The sequence below is a fragment of the Nelumbo nucifera genome, chromosome 1, assembly GCF_055504915.1.
Source record: "Nelumbo nucifera cultivar China Antique chromosome 1, China Antique-T2T, whole genome shotgun sequence".
Taxonomy (NCBI): domain Eukaryota; kingdom Viridiplantae; phylum Streptophyta; class Magnoliopsida; order Proteales; family Nelumbonaceae; genus Nelumbo; species Nelumbo nucifera.
The window spans coordinates 13,188,562-13,209,976 of record NC_142649.1 but is presented as its reverse complement, the minus strand read 5'-3'; the positions used below and the strand labels follow the sequence as shown (position 1 = coordinate 13,209,976).

General features: G+C 36.9%; 1 protein-coding gene across 3 annotated transcripts; it reads right to left on the bottom strand.

Moving 5' to 3' along the window:
* Positions 1-7,374: 7,374 nt before the first annotated feature.
* LOC104610313 (rop guanine nucleotide exchange factor 14) lies at positions 7,375-18,296 on the bottom strand. 3 transcript variants are annotated; one of them, XM_088900261.1, is made up of 9 exons: positions 18,058-18,296; positions 17,890-17,972; positions 17,134-17,259; positions 10,830-11,233; positions 9,940-10,094; positions 9,783-9,857; positions 9,430-9,693; positions 8,675-9,022; positions 7,375-7,850 (listed from the first exon to the last, which is right to left on the bottom strand). In XM_088900261.1, exons 4-9 carry the CDS (start codon positions 11,212-11,214, stop codon positions 7,464-7,466), a joined length of 1,614 nt encoding a protein of 537 aa, XP_088756387.1. In that variant the 5' UTR covers positions 11,215-11,233; positions 17,134-17,259; positions 17,890-17,972; positions 18,058-18,296; the 3' UTR covers positions 7,375-7,463. The 3 variants fall into 3 exon arrangements, with proteins under 3 accessions (XP_088756387.1, XP_010275174.1, XP_019055455.1); XM_010276872.2 differs by having other exon boundaries at positions 10,830-11,219; XM_019199910.2 differs by lacking the exon at positions 17,134-17,259 and having other exon boundaries at positions 10,830-11,219.
* Positions 18,297-21,415: the final 3,119 nt, after the last annotated feature.

Sequence of the window (21,415 nt, the reverse complement as noted above, 5' to 3'; positions counted from 1 at the left end):
AAAGAATACACTTCTTGCCAAGTGTTGTGCAATTTATTTTATTTTCCAAAGTAACTTTTTTCACCCCGAACTGTTAAGTTATCAAGCCAAGTACCTGAAGTGGAGGTTTCACGACGGTTGTTGCCCCAAACTGTCTCCCGGTGCTTAGTAGGGGTTAACTCTGGATGTACACCGGGGTGAGCAACATAGTAGGGTATATACCCGAACTGTCTACACCCAGACTACTCAAGCTGATATCAGTTGTCCCTAACGGGTTCAACCTGTTGTATGCCGAGGCGGGCTATGCATCATAGGGTTCACACCCGAGCTGTCCGTGCCTTGGCGTTAAACGTACTTATCCCATGCCAACGAGGCAACTAGGTCTTATGTGGTGTCGAGGTCTTTTGTTAACTCGACACTTTAGCCCTTAGGCTGGGGGAGCGACTTGTAGTCCGCTCTCCTATAGTTCACCCGTACCGAAGTGGAAATTGGGTGCCGAAGTCCTTAGCTTGGCGTCTTAGCCTTTAGGCTGGGGGAGCGACTTAATAGTCCACTCTCCTGGAGTTTTCCCATGCCGAAGAGGCGACCGGGTACCGAGGTCCTTAGCTCGGCTTTCTAGCCCTTAGGCTCGGGAAGCGACTTGTGGTCCACTCAACTCGGTAATTATAGGTAATATTGTCTCAAATTGATAATATTCCAAGCTCGTGGTACTTGTTTCCCTTTTAGGGTATGCGAGGTCCCGTACCTCGTCAAGTAGGTCCGAGGTTGGTGCGTAGCTCATCTTCGTTTGCTTTGTCATCGTACACTTCTAGACATAGGGTGGGAACCTTGATCTCGGCTGGGATGACTGTCTATGTGCCATAAGTGAGGTTGAAGGGGGTCTCGCCTGTTGCGGTCTTTATCGTGGTCCGATAAGCCCATAGTACACTGGGTAGCTTGTCTACCCAGAGTACCTTAGCTCGGTAGCTCGGTCTAGGCGTGCCTTCAACCCGCGGAGAATGGCTCTGTTTGTGACCTCCACTTGGTCGTTTGCTTGAGGGTGCACCATCGAGGTGAAGTTTTGTTGAACTCTCATATCTTTGCACTAGTTCTGGAATTTAATATCCTTGAACTGCTTTCCATTATTGGAGATCAGTACTCGAGGTAGTCCAAAACGGCATACTATATTCCTCCAGAAAAAGTTATGTACATTCCGGGTTATGATCGTGGTGAGAGGTTCAGTTTCTACCTACTTAGTAAAATAATCGACCGCCACCACCAAGAACCTCCTCCGCCCCGATGCTGGCGGAAATGGTTCGAGTATATCAATCCCCCACTATACGAAAGGCCACGGGCTAGTGAGATACTTCAGGTCGGCGGCGGGCTGGTGGTGGATGTTGGCGTGCTTCTGGCACTTGTCACATCTTTTGACGAGCTCGATTGCATCTGCCTTCATCGTTGGCCAGTAGTATCCCTGTCGTAGCGCTTTCTGGGCGAGGACCCTGCCCCCCAAGTGCCTGCCACACAGACCCTCATGAGTGTCGTGGAGCACGAGCTCGGCTTCGGAAGGTCGCAAGCAGCGCAGATAGGGGAGCGTGTAAGATCTTCAATACAGCCATTCGTCTATTATGACGTATTTGGCCACCTGACGCTCTACCCTTTTGGCAGCATTGCGATCTGCAGAGAGGGTCCCGTGTAGCAGGAAGCTCGCGAGCGGGTCAATTCAGCTCGGCTCTGCTTGAACGATAGGAGCGACCTCCTCTGCCCCCCCCCCCCCCCCCCCCCGAGAATGCTAGGCCAGGGCAAGTTCTCTATATACACGGTTCTCATGGTATTATCACTGGTGCTGGCTAACCGGGATAGAGTGTCGGCCTCAGCATTCTCTGATCTCAGGATTTGCTTGATGAAGTGTGATTGGAAGTTGAGTAAAGCCTCTCTTACTTTGGCTAAGTAGGCGATCATGGTTGGCTCACGAGCTTCATATTCACCTGTAACTTGGTTGACCACGAGCTAATAATCACAGCAGATGACGATCACTTCATTTGCTAGAGACAGCCCGGCTATTAACGCCTTGTACTCTGCTTCATTGTTGGATGCCGTGAACTCAAAGCGTAGTGCATACTCCAGTTTCACCCCGCTTGGCCCATATAGAACGATTCCAGCTTCGCTGGCCTGTTGGTTGGATGAGCCATCCACATGAAGGATCCAAGACTCCTCATCCCAGCTCGGGTTCAATCTAACTAGGAGAGAAGCCGCACTGGTTGCTGCCTCACGGTGCTCGAGCTCAACCGGCTTGGGAACCTCGGGTTGATCCGACATGGGGGCCTCGGGATCAACCGGCCTGGGGACTTCTGTACTGAAAGTGCATTCCGCGACAAAGTCAGTTAAGGCTTGGGCCTTGATAGCAGTTCACGGCTTGTACTGGAGGTCGTATTCGCTGAGCTCGACGGCCCACTTTATGGGCCTAAAAAAATGGTGAGAAATCATCAGAAATCTAGATGAAAACATGGGGGATATATCTGTTGCTATGAAATCTCCCCACCGCCGCTGCTTAACTTTTGTGAGGAAGAAGACGGTGAACAGTTCCTTCGATCCGATCCGGCAATGGAAGAAGAAGAAGAAGGGGAGAAAGAAAGAGGGAGAAAGGAGAGGGGAGCATTCATGCGTTTAATTCCGATGATTTATCAGTCAGAGAATCGTCCCAGCGTTCATGCGTTTAATTCCCTGGTTTATCAGTAGGAAAATCGTCTCAAGCGTTCACGTGTTTAATTCCTGAGTCAATGCGGAACTCTTATTCTCCATTGTTTGATTGTTGATTCCAGTTGGTTTATCAGTCGGAGAATTGTCTCAGCGTTCACGCATTTAATTCCGATGGTTTATCAGTCCGAGAATAAGAATTTAATTCAGATGGTTTAATTCCGATGGTTTATCAGGCGGAACTCTTATTCTCCTTTCACGCGTTTTTATTTATTTTAAAATTTTAATATATTAAAAATAAGGAAGACTTTTGAAACGTTATTACTTTTACAAGCACAAAAGAGTGCTTTCATATTAGATGTACAAAAGGTCTTCAGGAACCATTGTGCAGAAATTCCGGACTAGTCTTTGGCTACTTTACTCGTATTAAAACCTCCATGTCAAGATATGTTAAGGAAGAGAGACCACAGAACTAATGAAGGTTGCCCACATATTGACAAGGATATGGAAAAGAAAGATGTAGATGGCTCAAGCTGGCAAGATTTCCAAGTTGAGGAGGAGGAACTTTTCCTCCAAATGAAGCTTGGGAGGAATACCTCCAACGTCGTTTCCACTGAAATCCAAATGATTCAGAAATTTCAAATTGAGCAACGAATGATTTACCTTACCGTCCAGAGTTGATTCTTCATAAGCTGCAAATGGGTCAATATAAGGATCATCAGGAGATTGAGCTGAACCACATGTCCAGTCATGTTGCTGCAACGGATCGATGCCTCTCCAACTGCAACAATCTTCACGTACCCAGACCCAAGAAGAGAGCCGACCTGAAGGATCTGTTAGAGCACCTTTAAGCTTGAGGAGCGCCATCCCTTTCCATCTCCATGCAGCCATGCAGGTTGACATCTCTGCTGGAAAAACAGGGTTTTATGATCATCTCAAGACATAAAATCCCTGAAAGCAAAACAAGACAAAGTTGTTGAAGGGAACGAACTGACCCTACAACCACCAAAACTGGAGCTAGCTAGCTTCTACTATTACTAGGACCCTTGCTTACAAGGCGATAAATACCTCGATCCACGGGATTTCTGTTGACCTGAGTTCCAACTTACCCAACTTTGCATATTTATACATAAAACATGTGTTGATTCCTCTCTCTATATATACATGTGTTGCACATACAGAAGATGAAAGACTTTTGAGTCACTCCCCCCTGCAAGGCCATGATCATTTTCATGAGGTGCTTGCATTGATTGCATTAATTGTATCAACTTCTGTTCAATTAATGCTAGGGTGGACTGGATTTGGTCCAATCTCATCACAAATTAATTAGGTCCAATCCGGCCCATCCAATGAACATTTTGGATTGGTTCAATAATTCATTGTCTGGACCGACCAATCTGTTTAAATTTGTTTTAATTTAGATTATTTCTAATCCAAATCTGATTCATTGATACCTATATTCTCATCTTTTATCAATGGATCAGATATTGGCTCAATCCAATCTAATTAATGTAATATGAATCCGATCCAAGTAAATACATTGGATCATTAAGTGTGAATTGGTCCAATTCAATATGTTTTGTTGGTCCATTTAATCCATCTAAATTGAATTTTGTTTGAATGGAGTCCAATCCAAAATCGGTCTATTGACACCCCTAATATCCAGTACTGTTAAGAATATTAAATCATTTCTTAATATTTCAACCCGGTCCATTTCAGTAGGGGTGTTGATTGGACTAGATTTGGTCCAATATGAGTCCATTATAGATGGACCGGGTCCAATCCACCGATGAATACGTACTCTGGAAAATCTGTTCAAATTGGTTTTAATTTATGTTGGTTCCAACCTAAACCTGGTCCATTGACACTTGTATTTTTATCTTTTATCAATGGATTGGATTTATATTGATTTAATCTGACCCAATATAATATAAATCTATTATGGATGAACCTGATCCAATCCAATCCAATAAATACTTTGAACCATTAAATCTGGATTGATCTAATTCAATATGTCTTATTGGTTCATCCAATCCATCCAAAATAATTCTAATTTGGACGGACTCCAACCCAAGACCGGTCCCTTACTTTTTCAGTCAATCCCCTGCTGTTCTAGCCCCTTCAACGTGTAACAGATCATTCTTATTCTTCGTACAGCTGTTGTAGATGGTCTTTTCTCCATTCTGCAGGTCTAAAATTGTAAATGAAAATTCTAAAGCAGCCCTACAAAAAATGTTTGGTACTGTCATGAAAACTATTTTTTTCCAAACATGACAAAGAATTAGGTGAATGAAATCAACCAAACGATGCAAGTCAACTGACCAAAACCAATTCGGCCCAATTATAGAATCTGTGTTCGCATTTTAAGCCCCCATTATAAAAGGATTGGAATCTTTGTCTTCGAAGTTCTAATCCGATCGAGACCCATGATTTTAATTTTCAAAATTATCCCTCATTATTATTTCTATTTTCTTTATCTTTGTTTAATTAAAGTCTATTAGTTTGTCTTCAAAACTCTTATTTTTATTTTTTTTAAATTATCCTCACTATTTTGTAACCATCTATATGTTTTACCCTTGTAAGTGTGTTTATTAATTTATTTTTCTTGGGAACCAAAAGAATAAAGAGTGATTGATTGGAAAAATAGGCGAACAAAAATAATAAAGGGTTTTCAACAGCAATATATGCCAAAATCATATTCAACATAGTCTGTATCACAATCGCAAAGTTCTCTTATCTCTTTTACATGTGGCAATGCCATGTTTCAATGTAGAAAATTATTACAAAGGGCCATGCCAATTATAGAAATAAATTGTAGACATGTATAGGACAAAGGTACAGAATTTTTATATCGCAAATACTATTGGAAAGGTAATTTTAAGAGATCACTCCGGATACACTCAGGAAATACATGGATATAGTGAAAAAATTAAAAATACATAGATACATTAAAGAAAATTATATAAATCTCAAAAACACAACAATAGCACTAATTTTGACTTTCAAATAAACAAGTTAGGGAAAACTTGTACAAGTCCCATAAATGCCTAATAAGAGTTCATATCTGCGCCCCACAAGGGGGTGCTCCACATTGTCCCACAGCACATCTCCACCGTGTATTAAGAACATCTCTCCATGATGACATCATTGATTTTGTACTATCATCGGGAGATGTTCTCAATACATGGCGGGAATGTGCAGTGGGATGTTGTGGGGCGCAAATCTGAACTCGCCTAATAACACTAAGGACCCATGCCCATTCATTTTTTAGATTTTGAGAGAGGAGAAAGTTGGTCAATAGGATGTTGGTTTCCATTAACCAAGATATTCATGTTCCTTTTTCAGATTTATATGGATCTATAGAAAGTGATATCAATGGAAAAGTTACCAACACTTGGATGGGATAAAATTGCCCCTTTTAATAATGGTTTTTTATAACTAAAATTGTTATTGCCTTATTTACATGAGAAATAAAAACATGGATAAATGCACTTACCTAGAGTAACCAACTTTCCGAAAAACAAGTATGGCCTAAGTACAGGTTCAAATGATGATAAATAAGATATGAAACACATTTTAATGGTTAATGTGAAATATGAAATAACATAATACACTTAGGAAATGTTGGAAAATTGAAGAAGAATCATGATATGCTAGTGCAACTCAAAAAACCAATATCAAACATTTATGTTCTTGTGTAAAACCTGGGTTTGTTTACTGAGTAATTTACTTTGCATTTTTATAATATATAGTTGAACCCATGGCAGTTTTATCAAACACATTTATCTTCAATTTGTTATTCATGATATTTTCATGTAATCTATGCATTAATCAGTTGGTAATTTGAATTGTTGATTTTTAATGTAAAAGAATGTTAAATAACGATTGGACCTATTGTGATTCACAAAATCATATACATATGGCGAATTAGAACCTCATGTGAATCATAAATCACATACATGTGATAAATTGCATGGCCGTGTGGTAATTATATAGATTAATTGCATGTGGTAATTTTTATAAGGTAATCGAAGGTGAGAATGGTCAAAAACCTACAAACATAAGAAAAGAAAAAAAAAAGACATCGTCTAATGTTTGATTAAAGATATTTTAAATTTTTTTGAACAAATGCTACACAGGAATATTCTCTTTTAAGCACACTAAAGCAAAGAAAACATCTCTTGTGGTGGTGTTTTCAGAACACGCCACACAGGTTTGTTCCAGGTGGATATGCTCTAGAATGCACAATACTTTTTGCAACCCACAATTCAAAACACACCCTAAAATTCAGCACTATCATTACATATATCATTGAACTTAGGCTGTTAAGACTTGCCATAAATTAAGAGGTTAACTGTATTGGGTTGGGTCAAATCAATGAATGTATTGGCAACGTTGAATACAAATTAAGCAGCACTTTGTCTTAGCCATACCACCTATGTCTGTAGGTGACATTGGAGACCAATGTGATAGACCAAGTATCGAGTAATTGACTCTTATCTCCTCACTGTTTTTTCTTGGATTGAAAGGTTGGAGATCACCTCATAACATCGTGTGCCAACTCAACTTTGGTGTAGAAACTCCATTTTTTGTCTCTCAGTTTCCATTTCTAGTAGAGCATCAAGTCTGCTCACTAATTAAGTTGGAGGTATGGGTTGGGATATATATAATTATAAATACATGTTTCTTCAGGCATGAATAATTCACTTCGAGAAGATGTGAATTAAATATATAATTTAATTTAATTAGGAACTTATAATTTCATTTATATTTACAACCATGAAGACTTGGGATATTATCTATATTTATCAAGGAGAATTTGTAAGAGGCACACTCCTACAGGTTTCTCTACCAATGCACCATACTCGGCTTCTACATGGTGTTGAAGTCACTGAACTTGTTTTGGTCTCACCATCAGAAAAGACCACATCAGAAGATTTACTTGGACTAGATTCACAAAACTGCCCATCAACCCTGTTCATCTGATCGATGAGTGAATGACAGATGCGACTGTCTACTGCTGGAGATTCAAATATTCCTGTAAGACTTACTCCAGGAAAGCAACAACTTGCAACAGGTGAGTTGGGATTGCTTAGCACATCTTCTTGCAAGATATCACCTATCCTGGAGAGTATACTGAATGCCAAACTTCCAAGAACTCTTGAATAAGCTTCAAGAATTGAATGTCCAATGTCCTGTCAAAATTGAAAGAGGATAGATGTAAGAATTTGTTAATTCTGCTAAACTGAAGAAAGAATTCTGATAAAAAACAAAGGATCCATAATTCCATATTATGGTGGACCAATACCATTGGTCCTCTGGATTATTCTGATTCTAGTGTGGCTCACCTACCCAATTTGATGATTCATGCTGAAACTCAATTTTGACCACTTGATTATTGAATGGTAATAAGAAGATGTGTGACAACAATCAGGAGAAATATCAGTAAGGCAGAGAGAAAGAACCATAAGATTATATTGTAAAATAGTCCATTCAGAGCTTATTCACCATTTGGTGGTCTTAACAGTTAGTTAAATGGTGATAAATCAGCTCTTAGGTTGAATATCTGACAATTTTGTGAAGCCTTCCAATGTGGATTGGAGGTGCACACATCTCTATTTTTTATGACACAAAACAGCTTGGCTCAATAATTAGAATAGTATCATCAGGTGGAATAGGTGACAAAACACTGTAAATTGGCCTGAACTATAACAGTTGGGACTAATGGAAGGAGATTTCCCACTAATTGGCTGAAGAATGGTAGGAAATATTGGAGAATTGGTAGTGAAGAGAAATAAGAGACATACATCCAATAGCCTTAGAGTTTGACTTTAAATAGAATTGATTGGCAAAACAGGAGTCATGTACCCAACCCCATATATAGTTGGGATGATGATGATGATGATGATGATGATGATGATGATGATGATGATGATGATGATGATGGTGATGGTAATGGTGATGGTGATGGTGATGATATCCAATAGCCTTTTAGTTAAAGCTGTTATAGCATTGTTACCTTGTTATATTGGACTTTTGTAACATCAAGAAAAGTTCGAGGAAGATTTGGAAATCTGATCTTGAGCAGCTGTAGAAGTGATTCAGCTCTCCGCAATAATAACTCAATCTTATCTAGCTCAGAGATTGTATCCTTCACATGGTACCATGAGTTTCTGACTGGAGATTTTCCACTTGTTTGCTCAGAGATTTTCTGTGTCCATGCAAATACAGCAGTCTCCAACCTGTTAATGGTGTCAAGAGCACTATGTTCACTTTGTAAATGTAGAGAATTGAGCATTTCCTCAACTGATCTCGATTCGTCATTCAAAACCTTGTATAATTCCTCACCTAGGTTTGCTCTTCCAGACTGCTTGGAAACAAAGAAAAGGAAAATTAATAAAAACATTAATTGCTTTGGTATATTGTGGCAGTGGACTACAACTGATTCTAGCAGTTCAAAATTAAAACTGGTTCACATCAGGCCCCAACATCTAAAACCTCAGGCAACCTAAGATTACTAATCAACACCAGGTCTTTTGCTGTATCTAAGAAGTAGATCCCAAACTGACATGTTAGGCAGAATATTTACTGTTATAGTCAGTCAGTAATTCTCTTTTGCATTTAAAACAGCAAAATGTACCTTTATGAAAATTATTACTTATGGAGGAAAAATTAAAAATTTTCTAGGTAGGAACAGTTATAACTACAACCAACCACTCTAATGGAGCAGATTTCTGAAAATTAAGACTGTTGTGAATGTGATAGCTTCCTTGCCTTGGGAAGGGCATTTTTTATGATAGTTGGAACAGGAATTTCAAGCAAGACATTTTCATTGATTGCTTTGGTGGCCTTGAAAACTTGATGCACCATCTTGCTGTGATGAATCAATTTCTTCCTTTCAGTGACTGATAGTCCAGATCTTGGGACACGGGGAGATGGAAGCCACCACCTCCTGCTCGGTGTCATGCTCCTTCCTTCTGCTCTATTGCCTCCTTCCTCATACCAGAATTCTGTGTTCACCATAGAATCCAGTATCTCCTGTCCAATTAAAATCATCATGAGGGAATGAATGTAGATAATTAAATAAATGAACTTTTCAGCATTTGAAAAGTTGAAGGTAAACCTACAATAAGCATGGAGTCTAGCTTTAAAAGCGCTGGAACATTCATGTGGATGTCTGAACGGACTTTTGGTGTCATTATCTGCATCCATAAATTCAGAATAAATTCCTACCACATTATAAAATAGGTTCAAACTTTTAGTCATTTGAAGTAAACAGAATACCTCCAAGGTCCCACCATTGGTGCCATTTTGCTTGGCAGGTACCAGCTCAACCATGTGGTTAGTAGGGGAGAGCAACCAGTCCATTTCTCTTCGCCACATGCTCTTTCCTTCCTCAGACAGTGGCTCCAATTTCCAAAACTCTCCAAAGACTGATGCTGCAAGAACAAGTTTACTATTTCATTGGAATGCCATAAGTGATGATTTTATGATATAGGAATAGAAGAAACATTTCAAGAGGAAAGATAAGCTCCATATCCATTCTATGCACTGATAAGGTAAAATGTTATTATTATTGCATTAAATAAGATTGGTTAGCTCTTCAAATTTCATGAATAGGGATCCTGATTTATTCTATGCACTGACAAGGTAAAATGTTGTTATTATTATTGCAATAAATAAGCTTGGTTAGCTCTTCAAATTGCATGAATAGGGATCCTGATTTGTCTTTTTGTAAATAGAATGGATTGGCAAAACAGCATTCATACAGCCAACCCCATTTAGCTGAGATATGGCTTGGATGATGATTGATGATGATGAGCTCTCCAAATTGCATCTTCAAACTTAGAAATAAATCAGAAGTATTTAGGAGTCTGATAATTTCTATTGCAAATATTTAAGACTCTGCTATCCTTAGGTTTGAACGTTCTTTTTTCCATTGTTCCCCAGATCAGTCAAGACTTGATGATAAAATGCATTAAGGTTCAACCAGAATTGTTGTGAAATAATACAAACCAATAATACAGAGCTCCATCTTAGAAATTCTTGAGGATTAGTAGCTAGGAAGTACAATCAGTAGTTAAATTATAAAATGGTAATGACCATAAAGACTCATATAACAATAAATAAACAACTTCAATGAATTTCTTGAAGAAAGATTATGTTTCTCTTACCAGCAAGATTTGTTATAGCATTGGACAGTGCTAGAGCAGTGCCAAGGCCCTTGCATCCTCCTGTAATATCTTCTCCCAGCAATAGCTTAGAAAATCTTTCTTTCATGGTCTCTACATCTGAAAATTTTATTGTGTAAGATGGTTTCTCTTTGACATAAAAATGTTGAGGGCTGTTCGAGACCTCCTCCCATTCATCATTACAATCATCACTCTGCTTGTTCATTACCCATTGGGAGGAGAATGATCCAAACACATCTTTAGTGGAAGAACAACTTGAGGCATCATCTAAGGAATCACTTGGGCAACCATCTGCTCTGCTTGCCCCACTCTCATTGTCATAAGAGCTACTGTTGCGAATGCAGCTCTCAAGGCCATCATATGTCATTATCCCTGAAAGTTTACATCTAAATTTTGTTTACGTGTAACATAAATTGCTAAGGAATGACACAATAAATTTCAAATATACCAATATGAATTCCCTGAAATTTGACTTAACTTTGCATAAAACATGCCATGCATATCATATAACAAAAGATAGAAATCTAAGTATAACAATGTTTTCATGAACAGTCCATTAATTATTCAATTTCTGCACCAAATTCTACAAGTTTCCATTGTCAATGGAAAATAATTTGATAACTGTAATTAATTGTACTCTTTAAGGTAATAAAGTGCACACTCAATAATCAGACATGTGAAATTTCGGGCCTAATCATTGTTCTTAACTGGAGAAACTGCTTGAATGAACAATCTAGTCACCTAATGCAACATGAACATGAAAGTTTCTAGTAGTAATGCAATCATGACTTCAACTCAAGGCCATACCTACCTTAGAAGTTAGAACTAAACAGCTAGAATGGTAAGTTCTCTGGGTGACTGTAGCAGAGACTTGAGATTGAAACCCGCCCCTTCACCATGTTTGGAGGGTTATGGCTTCGGGGAATGGGCTAGTAGCTCCAAGGTACCACCCCCCTCAAAAAAAAATAAATAAAAAATAAAAAAGGACCATTGACCCTAAAAGGCTGGAAGATTATGGATCAAACAACCCAACCTACTCTGTTTTGTTTTTCCTTTCTATTTTTCAGACTTTATTCCTGCTTCTTTACGAAAAAGGTGGGACCTAACCAGACCCCCCTGTCCTCTATAGAAAAGTGGCTTAAATCACGTCCACAGTTCAAGGGGGATATTTGGCTTACCCGTAAGGCTCAGTTTGGAAGGAGTACAAATATAAATATGTACAGTACAAATACGTACAAAATAATACAAAATGTAAGGTTTTGCACTCTGCATATTTGTATTTTTCTACTTCCAAACTGAGCCTAAGAAGCAAGTCCTAAATCTAATATTAGGATTGACTGCTTTGTCTATAATGCTATCTCCATGATTTGAAAACATAATCTCTTGAAGGCAGACTATCAATATCCATAAGTTCCAAATCATCTTCTTTTCCCCTTAAATGATATATATACATATAACCAAAATGTTTCAGTGACTTTCAATGATTAGCCTTCCATTTAGGCCCAATCTTCTTTAAAACCAAAACCCATCCAGCCCACATTGTTCCCCTTCTCAGAGCTTGAGACTCCATTAAAATTTTGTAACTTTTTGAATTTTTAGAAATAAGTGTTACTTTTTTTCGAAAAGCAAAACAAATTTTAGAAGAAATAAACCACTAGTCTGGTTTATTAAAACAAGAAGGAAGAAAAGGCAAGAGATCCCCCGTAAGAGGCTTCTCTGCGTGCATTGAAGCGAAGTGGGGTTGTACTTTTAATAGTAATAGATATATGTTGCTTCAAGCTAAAGAAACTAGCATGGATCATCCATGGTTAATGGCAGTTGAGATTCCATGCCAAGTCTGCATTGCAAGAGCCAAGAAGCAACAATGAAATTTGTCGCTATCAGGAGAGAGCCTTGATGTGCTCACGCCTCACAGTTGCACATGCAAAAGTCTCCCCCTTGACCGAACAAGTGGTAGTTGCAACTTGCAAATTGCTAGTCCCAACTCCAACTGCCTAGTGTGCAAATAAATAATACTGAAGTAAACTATGGGTGCAACTTTGGCAGGTTAGGGCTGAGTAATTGGTAGGCTCCACGCTGTGAGGACTTCTTCGCAGTAGCTTCTAGCAAAACAGGGATCTTCTGTCAATAAAACGCTCCCAACAATGTTCCAACAGATTATCACAGTCAGATATTGGGAACATCTGTGTTGGTAGCTGATCTGAAGTCCTGGCATTGCACGGTAAGCCCCATACATAATCTGACATTGTACATTTCAAAAGCCAGGAATTAAGTTATAACATGATCTGACATCGCACATTTTATAAATGGTGGGTCCTAGTCTGATGGTGAAATTTGTGATTCCAGTGAAATTACTTGTGGTAACTTTTCCAAGGCCACTCAGTCAATGCAGTTCGATCAACACAGAAACCCTCCCAAACGAGCTTTTATATTATCCAAATCGGATGCCCAACTTACACCTTAAGCCTTACCTTTTCTTTCAAACCAATCACAGCCTAACAGACTTAATAAAAAGGGAAAATCTATGATACACAAAAGATATGGTATCCTAAGGGTTTTTATCAATCAAAATCCATACATGAATTTTGATAAATGACACCGGATTAGCTATCATGTTTATGATACCAGTTGATTAGTCAAAAAATTTTAAGATATTATATCTTTCCCATATCATAGTCGAAATTGAGAAAAAAATGAGTGTTCTCCAAGTTCTCCAAGTTCAGATTTATTAACAACAAGATGCTCCCAACATATCCCAATATCATCACAGTCACACAATAAGAATATCTTTTCATGAAAGATGAAGGAGATGTTCCCAATGTATGGCTGCAATGGTTCGTATTGAGAGCGTTTTATTGACAGCAGATCCCTACCCATTTTGTCCAACGTGACTGCATATTATGGTTTCAAGAAAAATAGGCCCTAAGAAAACCAATTTTCCTTAGAAGATAGCTACACAGCATGTTCTTCGTCGCGTAGCATGCACCAGTGTCTATGTTTTGAAAATGAAATCAAGTAAACATGATTTTGATTTCTTGGTTTTAAAAACGTGTTTTTCCTCCACTGATTTGATAGTTTCTTTCAGAAAGAATACAACATTCTAATAGAGAGAACTGAATAGGAATGGCAACGGGGCAGGGATCATATTCTCTGTCCGGATCTCAATTCTGAGATAAATCCCCATCGTGACCCCGACCCCCGATGGGACAGGTTTCCCACGGGGACACAAATCCCTAAATTTTTTAATTTACAGTATTTTTTGAAAAATAAATTTACTTAAAATAAATAAAAATTTTAAAATATAATGAATATTGTAAATATATTTGATATATATAATAGAAAATATGTTATATATAATAATATATATTTAATATGAATAATATTTAATATATATCTATCTATATACATAGCAAGATGGTTCACGTCACCATGCCTCTCCTTGTTCCATTACACCAACCCTGCATTCTCCTTGATAGGTTTGACTCTCTCTCCTCTATCTCCATTTTCTAATTAGCTCAATATATTTTACCTAAAATCCCTCTCTAGAACTCACGTTTCTCACTCTATCCAAATAACTATTCTCCTTAATTAGCTCAACTCATCTCTCTCTCTATTCAATCCATTTAACTAAAGTGATGTGGTTTATTGGATCGGGTATGGTTTGGTATTTATTAATCCAACCCATTTACTTTGAATGGTATATTACATATTGTTTATAATTAATAATTTCATTTTATTTTATTATAACTCAAACCAAAATAAATTAATTATTTTCGTGATTAATTAAAAATTCTCAAACCATATTACTGTTTTTAATAATCAATCATTTTTATTTTAGTAATATTTTAAAGATTAACTACTAATATTGTCAACAATTTACTAATAGTTTACCAAAATTAATTAATTCTTATCAGGACTAATTGAAAAATACCAAAGTTCACTTAATATTAATATTAATTAATTAATTAATTCTTACCAAAATGTATTACTATATTTAGTAATTAATATTAATGGTATAATAATTATTCATGATTAATTAATTAGTGAAATATTACTAACAAATTAATTAATTACCAATAATAATAAATTATTTTATTAATATTAAATTTTAAAAATTAAGAATTGTTTCGTGAGTAATTAAATTGATTATTAAATTAACTATTATTACTATTAATAATAGTAATATTTTTATAAATTAAGAATTTTAAAATTTATTAATTCATAATTAAGAATTATTAACTATAACTATTAATTTATTAATAAATTTTTAAATATTATTATAAAATTTAACAATAATTATTAACTATTTTGAGAATAATTAAAAATACCATAATATATTACTACTCTTAGTAATTAATATTACTATTAGTAACTATAAATTAAAATTGGTACTATTAATTACTGGCAGGACCCTGCATGCGTGAGTATTGTTAAAAGAATTTGAGGCAAAAGGAGCTAGGGGTGTACCTTAGGTTTAGTGGGCCTAACTCAAGCCCAACCCAGTTCAACCAAACTTTTGCACAAGTTGGGTTTGAGTTTTTGAACTTCGAGCTGGGTTTAAGCCAAAATGCTAAGGCTAACCTAAACTTAGGTTGGGTTTGGGTTGAGGCCTTGGACGGTTTAAGCTTGACCTAACCCAATTTGAACCTGTGCCAACATTTTATGATAGAAGGTCTACATATTATCAATATGTTCTACCTAGAAATTGGGCTATAAAGCTTAATACGCCTAAGCCCAAGTCCAGTCCAAGATATTAGGTTAAGCTCAGGTTAGACCTAAGTTGGTAAACTCGGGCCTAGGTTAGGAAATTATTATTAATTATTGTTATTCTATTTTTGTTATATATTAGTAAATTATCAATAATTATTGAAAATTATCAATAATTATTGAAAATTACCAATAATTTTTCTCTTACCAACCTAGGCCTAACATGAGCTTTAACCCAACATCTTGAGCTGGGCTTTGGATTGAACGTGTTGAGCTTTGTAACCCAATTTCTAGGTAGAATATATTGAATCGGACTCGGGCTACCCAAGACGTCAACCCAAGCCCAACCTGAATTTATATTAGACTTGAGTTTTTTGGCCTAAGCCCAATGTAAAGTTGAAAACTCAAGCTGCACCCTAACTCCTTTTGCCTTTTTATCAATAGATATAGATTTAAATATATTTTTTGTCTTTCGAAAGAAATTTTTGATAGTTTTAGAAACACAGACAGATTTTTTCGTAATTAAACTAAAAATGTTATCACAATTTCACTCCATTTTCAAAAAACAAATGTTCAATAATGTTTTCCATTTTTTTAAATAAGAAAAATAGAACCTATACTAATAAGTAATAGAAAAAAGATAAAAACAAAAACAGCAGACAGCACAGAAATGGAGTAGATCGAATCCGTGGAGTTGGCGCCGATCCAAATAGAAAATTCATATTCCCTCTACAAATGAAAAGCCTCCCTGAGACCCTGACAATGACATCTCTGTCCCCATCTGATACATTGTTTCTTAAATTACTAAAATAATGTGAAAAAAAAAGGTCTCCTCAATTCCGGTACGATACCAGTATGGTACCGGAATTGAGGGCCCCACTATTTTCTTCGGCTTGAATTTAATAGAAACCACGCAAACCCCGTTGCATCTCGTCCTCTTGTCTATGCTACAGTGCTACAGTGCTACAGTGCTTCATTGCTATCTCAATTTCCCCTCATTAATGGCTTGACCCACTCACTAAAAAAGAACAAATTAAATACAGGAAAAGATGAGATTGCCGTGTAGGACCCACCAACATGAATCTCGTAGATTCCAATCTGAAAGTCAAAGTTACCGAGATGGGAATTATCTCCAGCAGTCCTATAAGTTGACCCCCTTCTAGAAACAGTCCACTCAACCGATGGTTGAGATTGCTCTTCCAGTTAGGTGATGACGGGCCCCACGCTTCTCAGAAAAAAGCTTAATTAAGGAACTGGATTACCATATCTAATAATTAGTGGGCCCTACACATGGCATCCCACGGACGGCTATCAGCCATCTAGCCAAGATTCGAGCCAAATGCTGGACCCACCCCCACCCCTGGATGTCCAAGCTATCCCATCTGATCTGATGATTAGCATAATTTTAAATTGCCTTAGAATGGTAGTCCAGATCATACTGGATTGAATGGCTAAAGATCATAATAACGTGGGTCCCATAGAGATCTATGGTAATGATAACTGATGAGTGAACATCGCAAGGACAGAGTGGAGAAAGAAAGAATTAAGAACTATAGAGTTCAGGGTTGAGATTGCTTACGATCTTGCTCGTCAAAGTCGAGGCTGATCGCTCTGTCCAATCTACAACAAGCGAGTGGCCTCATGATGGCTTTGTACAACTTCCGAATGATACACAGCGCTGCACGGGATCACAAGCTTACGCACCCTAGGTTAAAGAAACACCATTCTATGTTAAAAAAATTACAAATCAAAGTAAATTTCTACTTGATACAAGATTTCAAATCCTCTTTGCTAAATCTGAGTCAACTCGGATCTGCCGAGTTGAAAAGCAGCAGAAGCTAGCAAAAATGACGAGTCAGGCACAGTGTGCCTTTCTGGGACCCTGTTTGGGGTTGGTCCCATTGTTCGTCAAATGGAGAGAAAGAGCTTTAAATCTGAAACCATTTAGAACTTTTTTAAATGTAAAAGCTGGAAAAACTTTTTGAGAAGCACCATCAAGATGTCATTTCCTTTTTGGATTATTTGGTTGATGCCAAACACTTGAAAGAATAGAGATCGAGCGTTTCGCTTTGCACGAAAAGTGTTTCCATTTATGCTTGAGAGTTGAGATTCTGGTATATTACCCCCTCTTCTCATCAAAAAGAGATTTAACAGTCATCTGACCCACAAATTGAAAAAAAAAAAAAAAAGGAAAAGAAAAAGTAAACACAAAACCAGATATTCGCATAAAAATGAAAAGTCTCATGTCGACTGTACTGCTGTGTAAACCTCCATTAGATGTCTCATTGAAACAAGATTCTCTGAAAGAAGAAGGAATTGAAGTTTAGAAACTAACCTTTAACTTGTCTGGACTCTTCTGATATGGGTTCTTCAGTGAAGTTACATTTGAGAGCTTTTTTCTTCAAGCATCTACATAATCTAAGAAGTTGGAGAAAACCCAGATGAGTTTCTGAGGGAAACAATAAAGGAAAGAAGGGTAATGAGTATGTGATAAGGATCTCACCTCCATTAAACCTTCCAACCAGTCCAAGTGCTGTAACTCGAAGGATTTTGAAATGTTTGGATTGTCTTGAGCGTCGTCAGAGAAATGCCCAATGTTTAATAGATAATGGTCGAAGGACTCGAATCTCTGCAAGTCCAGATAACAAACAGAACAGAAGAATAGAAGTGGAAGAGAAGAGAGAGTGCGGAGAGTGATTTGAGGAGAGGAGAGAGAGAGAGAGAGAGAAAATCATAAATGGCATTTATAACGTTTGAGACCGACTACATAGGTATAGCCGCATAGGGTGTGGACGTGAGGGATCGGATCGATACGGGTCGGGGCCCCGTATTTAAATTTCAAAAGTCAAAAACTCTGAAAGATTTAAAATTGAAAATAAGAGTAGGACTGTAGGAGCGTCCTGGGCCGGGACCCAACACCCAAGGATGGGTCACATGTGGAAATGGGTCACAACTAAGATCTGGATGCGCGAAAAATCTGGATAGAAACCATTTGATGCTTTTGATCTTTAGTTGGAGGCTATGAAAGAACGGACGATTGAGATCTTCTCATTACACCAGTATTGGCGTGGCTATAATCTCCTAGGTAGAATAGTACCAAATAAGTGGAGGTCCTTGATGCTTTTAATGCGAAATGTGCATGTGGCAAGTTATTGGAAACCAGATTATTTTAGGCGTATTGAGCCCCGAACCTTATTATTGATTTATTGCCATGGAAATTAAAGCCATGAAAAAAATCATAATTTTATTCTTAATTGGTCTTAAAAATCAATCAATCAATCCATCAATTCTAATTAATTAATTCAATAAATAATTAACCATTTTTTAGACCACTATAATTTGGGCTTGCATGGAAACTTAATTAGAATGGGTTTGGACTTTGATCTCGCTGATTAAATGGCAAAGGGAGCTTTTTATCTAATGGGACCTATGATATTTTTTGCAGTGAGCACGGTCGATGTTAATCCGCATGATCCAGGTGACTGAATTGTTGACCATCTGACTTGTTCAATGGATTTTTATTTTTTATAATTTTGGAAATATTTTCATAATAATAATAATATTGGGTGACTCGTTGACCCAAATGGTTGAACTGCATTGACTCCCGAGGAAAAAGAAGTTCAACTTCTAGAAAGGAATTTGATATTATGTTGTTACAGCATTATATTTGTACTTGATTTAACCATTTAGAATTGAGAAAAAAAATATATGATTTGGGCATAAATACGATGCATGATACCAGAAGAGTTTTCATCAATCAATACACGTGATGAATTTTAATGAATACCCTTTCGTTGTTCTATTGTTATATACCGGTTGGTTGTAAATATTTTGGCAAAGTACATTGCTTCATACTGCAGAATTTTGAATTTCATTGAAACTTAAAATAATTCAATAAAAACTCCCACCTTAAAACAGTACTACTCGCCCCTGTATTGATATCAATTCTGAGTTTGCACCTATTTCAATTGTACAATGGGACTAATTCTTTAGGGTGTGTTGAATAGTCATTCTCCTTAGATTTTTTTAAGTATTATAATCCAACCCTAAATTATGTATTATTGTTTAGTACACATAAATATCAATTACATAAGATAAAATCATCCCTCTCCTCATCTTGGCTTTGTAAGCTTTTAAATGGTATTTCTCCTAAACTAATTTTTATGAGATATAAAGCAACACAAACAGTTGAATTTGAATTAATTCAACCAAATAAGATTATAGTTTGATAAAATCTAAATATCTATTTGATGTTAACATAATAACAAAAAAAAAATCATTCATTCTCGATTTTAAACTGCATCTTACCTGTAAATTTGACATCAATCCACGAACAGATTCAGTGGACTGAACTATAAAACCCCAAACTTCAATTCAGCATATCGAATTCATTTACTGAATCTATTGTATGGAAATGTGGATGCAAACTAGGTTCTCGGTTATTTAATTAGGACCAGTAGAAGTTGTCACATGAAGATTTATGGGTATTTTTAGAGAAGTGTTATGGAAAGCTCAGCTCCGGTAGCCTTGAATTGCAAGGTGCAAATCACAATTAATCACTAAGGCCGTGTTTGATTTGAAAAAAAAAAAATTATTCATATAAAAAGAAAATTGCTGCAACTCTTTACAATCCCAAGTCCAATTAATCCTCAATTAATTTGTTTTATTTGTTTATCTATTCATTTCTTCCTTTGGGTATTGTTTTTTCTTTTCTTTTATTTATTTCGTTTGATTCCTTGCTATGCAACAAAGGAGAGCCCATCTCCCGAACCCATAACCCCCAGCCTGGTGAAGTGGGATTTTACCCCATCCTAAGTCTTTACTACAAGCAGTCAAAGACCTTATCAATTGAGCCAATTGACACCTTCAAATTGGATTGAGTATTTTGTTAGAATTTTTTATGACAAACCCTAACTCAATTTAGTTCGAAATTACCCAAATTGCACCCTATATTTGGTTTGAAAATGGAAAATTGGATCCAAATATTTTGTTGTTTAACTAATACTCTAAACGCAAATAGCCAAGTACTCGTTTTTTTAAGACCCCAAAGTTTATTAGAGGTGGAGGGGCAGCCAGCTACAAGTTTTATTAACAAATTTCGAAAGGAAAATTAAATATAAGAGGGGAGGATATAGCCCGCCTTGCCCCAAGCCCAAAACAAAACGCTCTCACCTTAACCCACTCAAAACCCACCCAAATTAAACAAGAAAGCCACATTACAACTCTACTAGTCAATACGCAACATAGGGATATTAGTATAATCCTCATGCATGAGCTTTCTAAAATAAATCGGAAAATTTGAAACGGTATCAAAAGTTACATGGCATCTAGAATCAATACCTGCATTTACAAGGAAATCGGCACATCTATTTTCTTCTTTCAAAGTGTGACAAACCACAAATATCATTTTGTTAAGGATATATAATTGATTCTTTTGTAGGAACTAGTAAACATGTACATGCATTTACACGTGATAATATATCTAAGATAAAACTAATTATAATTTTTGAATAATTTATGGACAATTTCTAGACAATTATAAGTGGGTAGTTTCTAAAATGAGAATAAAGGACATATATGCCCTTTATAGATAATCTAGATAAACCACAAATCAAGGAGGAGAGACAGTTCCTTCATTATCACTATTAACCAACTCAAGATCTATATATACCTTAAACCCATGCTTGGACTAGCAATTCACAAAAGCAAACCCATTTAGTATAATTTCATAAAAATTCTTAACAACTTTCTTAATATTTTGTTTCAGTCTTATTTTCAATCAAAAAGCAAAGGCCAAGGGACCACTTTGGGCTGGTCCCTGTTCAGAATTTATTGCACCCTGCCCAACCATCAAACCCAAC

Bases quoted from the DNA above. Each gene is read 5' to 3' on its own strand.
- LOC104610313 (XM_010276872.2), bottom strand. From the start codon at position 17,197: ATGAGGCCACTCGCTTGTTGTAGATTGGACAGAGCGATCAGCCTCGAC. The intron at 11,220-17,133 runs GTAAGCAATCTC...GTAAACTTTCAG, and splicing joins CGACTTTGACGAGCAAGATC to GGATAATGACATATGATGGC. The intron at 7,851-8,674 runs GTAACAATGCTA...CAATTTTGACAG, and splicing joins CAAAAGTCCAATATAACAAG to GACATTGGACATTCAATTCT.